This window comes from Pyrus communis, chromosome 9 (assembly GCF_963583255.1).
Source record: "Pyrus communis chromosome 9, drPyrComm1.1, whole genome shotgun sequence".
Taxonomy (NCBI): Eukaryota; Viridiplantae; Streptophyta; class Magnoliopsida; order Rosales; family Rosaceae; genus Pyrus; species Pyrus communis.
In genome coordinates, this window is record NC_084811.1 from 18,306,351 (window position 1) to 18,318,364 (window position 12,014).

The 12,014-nt window shown below is 36.4% G+C and overlaps 1 protein-coding gene across 1 annotated transcript; it reads left to right on the forward strand.

Moving 5' to 3' along the window:
* The first annotated feature begins 2,532 nt into the window (after positions 1-2,532).
* LOC137745679 (uncharacterized) lies at positions 2,533-6,106 on the forward strand. The gene is made up of 4 exons (XM_068485679.1): positions 2,533-2,899; positions 3,521-4,145; positions 4,458-4,734; positions 5,791-6,106. The coding sequence occupies exons 1-4, from the start codon at positions 2,788-2,790 to the stop codon at positions 5,836-5,838; spliced, it is 1,062 nt and encodes a 353-aa protein (XP_068341780.1). The 5' UTR covers positions 2,533-2,787; the 3' UTR covers positions 5,839-6,106.
* Positions 6,107-12,014: the final 5,908 nt, after the last annotated feature.

Genomic DNA, 12,014 nt, shown 5'->3' on the forward strand with positions numbered 1-12,014 from the left:
AAACAAAACAAGATTAAGAATCTGGAATAAAATAAAAAGATCAAACGAAAATAAAACAATCCAAGGGATTAGCAAATTTTCTAATCCCCGGCAACGGCGCCAAAATTTGATGCGAGAATTATACGCACACAAATTAAACCCTCTTTTTGACAATTGTAGTAAGTATGTAAGTAGGGATCGTTCTGGACCGGGGATTAGGAGGGATTGTTAATCACTTGGATTTGACTCAAAAACGCTAAAAACACAATCTAAAACACTATACTAGACTCAAAGAATGCAAAACTAAACTTTAAAACACTAAGACAAACCAAAGACTCAAAATGCTTTAAAGCATAAACTAAATTGATTTCTAACTAAATTGAACAATAAGGTAAAGGGGGATTTAGGTTTTGATTAAACTAAATGACAGATTGTAAATTAAAGCATAAGGAAATGAAGTAAACACAAAATGAATGAATCAACAGCTAATAAAAAGAGATAGCACAAATGGAGATGAAGCTAGAGATTCGATTTCACCATTGCTAAGCCAAGTCCATGCTTGTTAAGTCAGATTATACTCATCCCTCTACTTATTTCTTGGGTTTGTTTCACTTAGATATGATCAGCCATATGATGTGTGGATTTGATCAAATGTCTCTAATCATGAGCCTAATTGTGATGTGCAACTTTGGTTCCTAATCAAGACTATGTAGTGCACAAGAAACTTTCACAAAACCAAAGGGAACACTCGGCAGGATGTTTGCAAAACATTCCCTTCATTCATTCACATATCTACCAAGATTATGCATGATGTGTGCTTTAATCTTGGCTAAACAACCTGTGGTTAATTCAAATGATGATCACGCATTAAAATCAACACACTAAGTCACAATTAAATCGGAGAATGAAACAAGAAATAGATAGATTAAATGAGAATTCCGAATTAACTACATGGCAATCTTGCAAGGCTACATCGAATCCCTAGAGAGAGATTAGTTACACTTCATGTTTACAAAAGGTTTGACATAAAAATATATAACATGAGTGAACAGGAGCTTAGGGAGTGTAGCTTCGCACGGGCTGTTTGGCTTACATCTCCTCTAGGCTTACGTTCGTTGACCATTCACAACAATTTGATGAGGGAGTGGCTGTTGTTGTTAGTGGACCAAAAAAATTTGACATTTTTTGTATGCTTCTTTGGACGTTGTGGCAAGAGAGAAATGCTATGGTTTGGGAGGGTAAAGCACGGGCAGCAAATGGAGGTAATCTAAGGCCATTTCTAACCGAAATGGCTAAACATAGTCACGTCTAGAACTATAGCACTGCAAGAAAATATTTTTAAATAAACAATGTCAGACCATATTCATATATCATCTTTAACTGATAGGGCTTACACCCTTTCCTAATTTATTAGTTTTAAGTTTATAATTCAAATTTATTGGTTATTTTAATTAGGCTAGCGTTGAACGTTCTCAAATCTAGTTGTTGAGTTTGAATCAATTATTATTGCAGCTGATGCCCCTTTGGCCAAATAATGGCCTAGTGGGCTCCCTAGAATTATAACCTAGCCATCAATTGGAGATGAATTTTTGGACAAATGAGGCTATTATTTGGCTTTTAGACCTTTAGCCCTCTCCATTGGAGATGGTCTAACGTGTTCTCAGTTGGCATCAGGCCTTCTAACTGGCCAATCCTAAGCCAAGGCTCCCTAAAAGCGGATGCAAGCTAAGTGGATGGTGCCTAGGGAGGAATGGGTAAAGATTAATGTGGATGAAGCTACACGGTTTGCAATTAATTTGGGAGGTGTGGGAGTGGTAATTCGAAATTGAAATGGGCACTTTGTTGCTACAAGGGCTTGGAGGAGGGAGGGGATTGGGTCGGTGCTACATATAGAATTACTAGCAGTGATGGAAGGTCTTTGGCTTGCACAACGCTTGGGTGTACCATTAGGTTGCAGTGGAGAGCGACTCCACTCAGGCTATGGCTAGGATCAATGCTTACTCTAGTAATGTTTCTGCATTGGGTCTGCTTGCAGAGGACGTATGGTAGGTTGCGACTGCACTCCATCCCACGTAATTCGTGCATGTCCCTAGAACCTGTAGGTATAGCCATAAAATAGCTCATGTCCTTATCCAAGATTTGATGTAATCTCCATTTCAGTTTAATACGTCGTCGGTTCTTAAAGCAAAAACTTCTCTTTTACAAATGCTCTAAGATTTTTTATTTTTTTATTATCTAAATTTCGGTAATAAGGAGAGGATATTGTGACAAAACATTAATAAAATTGTGTGCAAAAACAGTGTATAAAAAACAAATTATTATTATTATTATTTTTTAGAAAAAAAAAAAAAAGAAGTTTTAACGAAAGGTACACGGTACTGTTTATTTTAACGAAAAATCATATTTTTACACTAAAAAATCAATCTTGATACTATTCAGTTTACCTTTTATTTTGTCTTTATTATTAAAACTCAAAAAGCCCAAACTTTTTTCCTTAGTTTAAAAAAAAAAAAAATCCAAAAGCAATATCTTCCCTTATCTTCCCTGTTTAGTTTGCGGGTTGGGGTGGGATTAGAAAGTAGAAACCGAAAGGGTTTCTCACCTCCTGTGTCTCCTCGTTTTCCCTTGTAAATGCTTTCAGACCAATAACACCCGCAGTCCCTCTTCTTCCTCTTTTTGACCCGCCCAACACAGGACAAGAGAAGAAGCAAGAGGAATCCTATCAATCATTACAACCTTCTTTTCTCTTCTATTCTCTTCTATTCTAGAGAGAGAAGAGAGAGAGAGAAACCAGCTCTTATCCTATCCATGGAATCCTCATCTTCTTCAGCTTCCAGCGATGGCCTTAACCTCAAAGAAGGGTCAATCGTTGACCCCTTCTTGGTCGAGGCTCTCCAGAATCCTCGTCACCGTCTCACCAGTAAGTTCTTTTTTTGTTTAATTTTATCTAATTTTTTATTATCTCTTGTTCTAAACCCTAGTTTAGTGTTGGATTTGGTTTTGCGTTTATGGGTTTTTCTTTTGCTTTATTTGTGTGTTAAATTTTAATAATTTTGGGTTTCCGATTTCGAAGTTTATGGGTTTAAGGGCTTTTTTTTGTTTAATTGTGGTTTTGGTTGAATTGTTGGATTAAATTGAATTTGTTGGATTTGAATCTGGGTTTTTTGTTATCTTAGATCTGGGTTTCTTATTGGTACCGCGTGATTTGATGTTGAATGTTTTCTATTCATGCTGATTTCTTCTTTTTTTTTTGTGTAATTTTGGACGGATCTGTTATCGATTCCTTTATCCTCCCAAAACATGTTTATGAATAAATATGAATTTGACCAATTATCTCTTAATTGTTTCTTATCTTGTCAAACCTTGATATGATTAAATCAAATCCCAGAGTAGCAACATTTAATCTATATGATTAACCTAGTCGTCAATTGTCCCCCTACGCGTGCTCTTTTATGCATTTGTGTCCTAGTTTTTGGTGACGGTTTCTTTGAATAGTTTGATATTTTACTTTTCTAATTAGCGGGATGTCTTTTCTTTTCAGTTTTGCGAATGGAACTTGATATCCAGAGGTTTCTGAAAAGTCCTGATCAGCAGCTGTTTGAGTTCCAGCATTTCCCTACATCCTACCTTCGACTTGCTGCACATCGTGTTTCTCAACACTATGGCTTGCAGACTATGGTTCAGGATTGGGGCCCAGATGGTCAAGGGAATAGGATTTTGGTGAGGAAAACAGCAGAAAGCAAATACCCAGCAATTCAGTTATCCGAAATACCGGCTAAGCAGTCAGAAAACAATAGACATGAGCAGATTAAAATTGTCATCAAGCCCAGGTCTGATAAAAATAATATGAATGGAGCTAATGAAGCTGGGATCAAACGAAGTCCTGTGAGAAGTGTGGAAGAGAGGAAGGAGGAGTACGATCGGGCACGGGCTCGCATCTTTAGCAGCATTAGCAGTTCTGATTCTGATGATACGCCTTTTCAGTCCCTTACAGATGCGAAAAATGCATCCTTTAGCAGGGATGAGAATGAAGGTTTTAGGAACTCTGTGGTTGATACAGAAAAGAATTTAAACGTGAAGGATCTTGGTTCTTCATCTCGAGTTGCCATTTTTAGAGATAGGCAAAAAGACCGTACTGACCCAGATTATGATCGAAATTATGAAAGGTAGGTAGCTATCTATTATATCAAAGTTGATGTGAGAACTTTGCAGATGGTTTCTCTCAACCTAATAAGGACACTACAGTCTTTGCACTGCTATATCACGTGTCCTTTACCTTTCTATTTCTTTAAATGCTTGTAAACTTTGATCTGGTCACCACCGGCTACAATGTTTCATATCTTGTCATTGTGGAACTCTTTGTTTTATGAAATACAAACATAATAGATTTTACATTCTTGGAAAAGTAATATATACAATTTTGTTTTGGAAATAAATAAATTGTTAACTGAAAATGTTTAATTACACTACTGATACAGGTATGTCAGGAGTCTTCCTACCAATCAAGGATTTAACTTGGCACCTTTCAATATGCAAAAGGTTCAACCGCAGTTTTTGCAGTACGATGCTGGTTTCTCTCAGATGCCGAGGCATCAAGCTTCAATTAGTTATGGGCCTCCTTCAACCCCAGCTATGAGCCCTTTTTGTGCTGTGGGATTCAATCAGACATCTAGAGATGCTACGTACATGCAGTGGGCAAGTGCTTCAATGATGTATGCACATTCGTATGATCAGTTTAGGCAAGCTGTTATCCAGGTAACCAAAACTTAATACATAAAATGGTTTGTTTGGAATAAATTACAGATAGCTTTAATGTTAAGTTTTTGAAGTTGTGTTGCACTTTAAACTTGCATGTTTTCAAATAGCTCCTCTTTTCCGTGGTTGTTTTATTATTTCAATTTTTGTTCGCGTCTTTCAGTTTACTTGATACTAGAACATAATATCCCTCTATGTGGGGTCACTTCTCTTTAAAATGTATTTGTTAATTAGTGCACAAAACTGAAGTGTTTTGAAGTTTCAAGAATCGGTAGGAATTTTGACAGTGCACCTCAGGAAAATGTGTGACAGAAACATTTGGTGTACAAAGGCTCAACCTCATGCCTTTGAACCTGGTGTACACTTTTGGGTGTTGTATCGTTGAATATTAATCTTTAAGCTAAAGTGGCTGGGTCTTGGTTACTCTTAAAAAAAAATTGAGACAGCACCCCAATTCTTATGTCATTTTCCCTTCTCGAGGTCTATTCCACTGTTGGCAGCTTCCTAATGTCATAGTGCAGCTGGGCCGTCATCATACCTTTTGAATGTGTTTTTTACACTTTTGTTTTGATTGTTGCGATTTGCCAGAAGCAAAGGAGATTTGTGACCGAACTTTTGTTGGAGAGATCTCCAGTATAAAACTGCAGGGGCTGTTTGATACTCATTTAGTTTTTGGTTTTTAATTTTCATTTTTTTGACCTTAGAGATAGAGGAGAAATACATGGGATCTATAGATATAGAGAAATGAAGGATGGTGGGAGAGGTGTAGAAAAAATGGAAAAGGAAACGCACACTAAAAAAAAACAATTTAAAAGTCGTTTTCACATCTAAGATTTTGTTTCCATTCATTCGTTCTTTATTTCTTTCCCTCTCTCCCATCACCCTTCATTTCTCCCATATACATTCTTCATATCTCCAGCACAAAAAAGTGATTAATCAGGCCCTTATTTTGGGCTATAAAGCATTTAGCGGAATACTACCTGTGCATGTATGTCTGCTGTTCTTGTCTTGATTTTGCTACTGAATGTGCGTATGCTTTTACTGGTCTCTTTGCAGGCTCCATTCTGTCACCAACCCCTGAGCTTTCATTCACAAAACCATTAATCCACGTTTAGGCGGGGATTTAACAGCGGGGATTTAACAGCGGAGATGCAAGCAGAATTCTTTGTTCTTCTAGGATTAAAACAGAGTTAGGTCATTGTATTGTGACTTGGTGCCACACAAGCTTGTTCCCTTTGTAGTTTGTGGTGGTGTCTGCTATTTTTGATCTTTTATATAGCCGAGGACTCTATTGTATTGTAATGACTCTTGTTTCGACTATTGCCTAGCAACATTATACTATTCATTTGGTGAGTCCTACTCTTTGTGATAACTTTTGGTGTGTTCTTATTTTATTTGCATTGAGCTCTTCAGTTTGTTTTACTCGAGCCTCAGGACACGTCGATTGCGTTTTCAGCGTGTTCGGTTCTTCAATGAAATTTGCAATTTGATGCCGATTTAGATTTAAATTTCAGTGAAATAAAGGTCAAGTTTCAGCTGTTGGAAATTTTTTTGGTTTAGGAATCCATAGAGGGAGAGTTTGGACTCGCTTTTGAGCGAGGCTCGCTAGGACTCTTCTTTACTACAATCAGAGTCTGGCAGTATATATATATATATAATTACTATTTCACCGTTGAAATGGTGATTACATTAAATACATGTAAGTATTTTAATTAAATCTTAAAAATAGATTCAGAAGTTTTAAGTGTTGAACTTGTGGGTCTCAGAAATTGCACACAATTGGATAGAAATAACTAAGAAAATAATTCACCTTGAGTTTTAAATGTTTAACTTGTGGGTCTCAGAAATTGCGCACAATTAAATAGAAATAACTAAGAAACAAATTCACCTTGATTTAAATAAAATATTAATACGTAACTACTCAAACTTTTAAGGTGATTTAAAATTGGTCTAAACTTCTTAATACATTTCAAATAATTACATAACGTTTTGGAAATAATCAATCGTTAGGTGACTAGCATTAAGTGATGATGTCACTACCATTAATTAATGACCTAACACTCTTCCAGATCATCACTTAACACTAGTGACCTAACGAATGTTTAGTTTTAAAACGTTAAGCAGTTATTTGGAATGTTTTAAAAGGTTGAGACCAACTTAAAATTACTCCTAAAAGTTGAGTAGTTATCTCCCCTCAAAACTTGGTTGAAATAGCTTCTTCATACTTCCATATCAAAATCTTTGCACCCATTTTTCTATCACTCCATCTCTAGATATCTCCTCATCTCTCATCTCAACATCAAACTCAAGCAATGGAGTTGTAAATGTCCCAAACCCGTTTCCTTTTCATCTTCCCTTTTATTGAACTATTTGATGGTTCATCGCAGTGTCATTGTTCAACTGTTGATATGCCATATTTCCAGTCGTGCACGTCATTGCGTGCGACCCACTTGTACAAAGTCTCATTAACTTAATGCAAGGGATCACAGATAGGCCTATAAATATGAGGCTCCATAACTAATGAGTGACCTTTTAACTAACAATACAAATGAAGGAGCGACCGTTTAGATACAATACAAACCTAGAAGACTCTCGAGACGAGCCACAAAAGACATAACCAAAGTGCCAACTCCTCCACCACCCAAATCAAACCTCTATAATTCTTGGATTAAACTCACACTTCGTTATTTTCAAACACCTTTGGAAATCAAATTAAAAGATCAATTCTTGTAAATAATTTACTCAAAAGATTGTAAACGTAAACATTCATTTAGTGGAATTTATTATTTTGTAGACGTACTATTGTTTCATTCCAACAAGAACGTTTAAATTTACAACCAAATTTAAATAACAGAATGTATAAAACATAAACGATAGAACACAATACTTGAAGACAGTCAGATATAAATATAAACCGCCCCTTCTGTCTTTCATTGACGTTGGAACACAATGCCTTAATTTTTTTTTTCTTTTTTAACAAACGATATTATCTGCCACTAGTACTACAGTTTAGTGGTACTTCTCTTCACTTGTAAGTGAGAGGTCTTAGGTTTGATTATCACCAAAAACGAATTTGAACCACATTATTTCTAGCCCATTGTGAGGCTTAGTCTAAACCCCCTCCCCCCCCCCCCCCCAACCTCCTTAGTGTAGATAATATCATGTGTTCAAAAAAAAAAAAAAAAAAAACAAACAAACAAACAAACAATATTATCTACACTAGGGGGTGGGGGAGTGATCTTTGGTGAGAATTGAACTTAAGACCTCTGACTTACTAGTATAACGGAATATTACTAGACCGTAGTACTACACCCTAAAGGTGTTACCTTTGAGTATACCTATGATCCTTTATACATTTTTGGCATAATAAGACCTTTGAAGAGGTTATGGAATCTGAAGTTTCATATCTAAGTTCAACCTTGTGCTTTGTTGTACTTAGCTCATTACGTTAGATAGAACATCTCCTTCGCTGCTGATATATTGGTAAATATGCAGCACCACGCCTACATGCAACTACTGAATTGGTATTGAAGACGTCTTTCCGCTACCCTAAAAGGTACTACAGATTTGGGCCAATCCTAACGCATCCCTAAAGGATTCAAACCCCTTGATCCTCAGAATGATGTTTGACTTGTTTGTTATGTTGACGCTTGTTACTTATCAAACCTGCACAAAGCACATCCCCGAATGGTTATGTCTTCACCGTTAGGGATATTGCAATTGTTGGAAATGTGCCCTAAAACCAATCATATGATGATACTTTATAGACATTTCACATGTTAAATTAATCTAGTTTAATATTAAGGGCAAAGATTATTGTTTGAGCCGTCTCATATAAATGTTATATGCTTAAACGATAAGTCCAAGGAATACGTGATTGGAAGAATGCGATCTAAAGAAGTTAGATTCATGAGACCATTCTTTCATTGACACATCCTAAACGTTCCTGATCATAGGATTGTCAATTGGGCATTGACAGTCCGTTAAGATCAGTACGTGCTATGTCTTCTCTCAGGGAGAGTGACTAGTCTCGAGTCATTGGTGTGTGTGACATCAAGACAAATACGTAGGTGCTCAATAGAGAATGAGTTCACTGAACACGATCAACGAAGAGTTCTCATATTCATGTCACATGAGAACTCATGGTTGGGATAATGCAAATTAGTCTTTTGACCTGAGGCATCACAGTTGTCTTGTGGTTAGGTCCTTAATCTTTGATTATGTCAAAGTCACTCCATTAGGAGGGTGTCCACGGCATCGTTGGGGTTAAGCCACTTAGCCATGGAGGCAAGTGAATGCGCAACAAGGGATCTCTAACCTTCAAACTGTTTGAGGGAGAATACTCTATGATATGATTAAGAATCTTTGGCCAAAGTATGAATGAGATTTAGGAATGTGTTCCAAATCACATTCAAGGTAATCATATAAGCACAAGACTCACATTGGATAGTAGACATGAATAAACTATCAAACCAAACAATGTGGTCAAGAGTATTGTATTAGAGAAATACCGTATTGCATTTGTAATCCTAAAACTGAATAGGTTCTCCACCTCTTCTGATTAGCTTGGGTAACCATGACATGCTGCTAGGCGTCAACCATGGTTTGTGGAAGCCCTAAAAGTGTATTATCACTAACGGGAGAATTGAAAGTAAGTTTCAATTCACAATCGATTTGAAAGAGTTTGAATCGCCCACTGCCTCGCTAAAAGGAACCTAATGGATCGTACACCGTGTAAGGTAGAGATTGAAGATTCAACGGAGATGAGTAAGAATAATTAAATGGTTTAATTATTTATGGCAAGGATTAATTAATATGATTATTAATCAAACGAATAAGTTCGTTAAAAGACCTCGGGATAGTTTTGGACCTTAAGGCCCAATGGGCTTCGAACGTCAAGTCCATTGACTTAAGTTGTGTGACAACTTAATGAATAATGATTCGCAAAGGCCCAAATAGCCCAATGAATACCCTAAGGCCGGCCATTTAGAGAAAGAGTGGGTTTTGGACTTATTTACAAGTTTGCCACTCAAATGAATTAAGGTATAAGTGTGACTTAATAGCCAAAATTCATTTAGGGTTGTTTTTTGGGGAAATTGGAGAAATACAAACTCTCCTTTCTCTCTAGAAATGGCCGGCCACCCTTGAGGAAAACATCTAGCAATCTTACTTCCTCAAGGTCACTCATTTCTTCTCCAATCTTACCTTGGTGTGGAGACTTAGAGGTTCTCAATTTTGGGAACTTGGAGAAACCTTTTCATCCATCCAAATCCATGGATCTAAGATGCAAGGAATGAAGGCCCTCTCTTTGGGTGATTAGCCTTTGCTTATGCAAAGAGAAATCTACAAAGGTATTGATTTCTCAACTCACTTTGTTTTGAGTTGAGTCTTGGTTCACCTATCTACTAGGCTTTGAAGTTCATGGGTTAAGTTTTGTTTTTGAGTGCATATAAACATGATTCCGCCTTTTAATTGTTAATTGCATGTTGTTGATGTTGCTCAAATGAACTTGTTTTTCACAAATCTTCCTTCAGCAATATCTTGGAGGTCCATGATATGACCTTAGTCTTTGAATCGTTTGAAGTACTTGTTGTTCATCTATCGTTGAGTCCCGACAACGATCCATGTAAACTATGCCACATGTATCCACTCGACCAAGACATGATACATCAAACAAAATCAACGCTAAGACATATTGCGTCTACATCACATCAGCAAAACATCAGGAGATTGAAGTCATGTAAACTGACCCCATATAACCTTGCCGACCTCCACACGACGCCACTGCCGAAGTCAACCTTACAGTAACTTGTCTGAGGAATTAGTATGTGATGCGGGAATTATACGCACACAAATTAAACCCTCTTTTTGACAATTGTAGTATAAGTATAAGTAGGGATCGTTCTGGACCGGGGATTAGGAGGGATTGTTAATCACTTGGATTTGACTCAAAAACGTAAAAACACAATATAAAACACTATACTAGACTCAAAGAATGCAAAACTAAACTTTAAAACACTAAGACAAACCAAAAGACTCAAAACAAGTTCAAAAGACTCAAAACTGCCTAAAAACACTAACTAGGCAGTTTCTGACCTTAAACCCAATTTTGGACGAATTTAAGATTATGGCTTGATTCAAAACACTTTAAAACATAAACCAAACAGATTCTAAGCACTAAAGAACAAGAAAGTAAAGGGGGGTTTTGATTTGACGAAGATTGAAATAACAAAACAAGTTAATAAACTAAGCAGATTGTAAAACGAATTTGATTTAATGAATGGAATGAAGGCTAGCTAAGGGGTTCATCTCCATACATGTTATACTTGCATAATAAACGATTTCCAATTGCTTTTCAATAAACCATTAATTCTCAACACCCCAAGTTAACCGTGATGCACTAATTAACCTTCAAATCTTCCTAACGTTATTGAATTGGATGATTGCATACGACAACCCAAAACATTCCCCACAAGTCCCCTACATGATTGCATAATAGAGATACAAGCAAGAATCATTATGCTCTATGAAAATTATAAGTGTTGACGAGGCATTCGTTACTATGGAATACGCATGAAACTTATGCCAAGAATTCGTTTAACGCGATTGTTTATAAGCAACCTCCACTACTTGTGAATATAAGTTCGTAACTATTAGGTGAAACTCACTTATATTCTAGCGTCATATTCATGCATGAAAATTAAGCGTGCACTCTCAATAAACATACATAAATAAGTTATCAATCAAACAGTTAAACAAATTGAATCCACAACTTATGAAACGCAATTAGAAGTAATCAAATCATAATGCAAGCATAAACATATATTTCGAATCCCCCCCCTAGCTGATGCGTTGATTATACGCACACAAATTAAACCCTCTTTTTGTCAAATTGTAGTATATGTATAAGTAGGGATCGTTCTGGACCGGGGATTAGGAGGGATTGTTAATCTCTTGGAAACTGACTTAAAAACGTAAAAACAATATAAAACACTAAACTAGACTCAAAGAATTCAAAAATACTTTAAAACATAAACTAAATTGATTTCTAATTAAATTGAACAATAAAATAAAAGGGGGGATTGTGTTTGGACGAGATTAAATTAAATGGACAAATTGTAATTAAAGGCAAAACGTAAATATGAATGTGATGAAAATATGGATGATGAAATAGCCAAGGGGTTCTTCTCCACACATGTTACACTTGCATACAAGATTGATTCTCAGTTGGTCTTTCGATAAATTATGAAACTCAACGCCCCGGGTTAATTAGGTCCGCT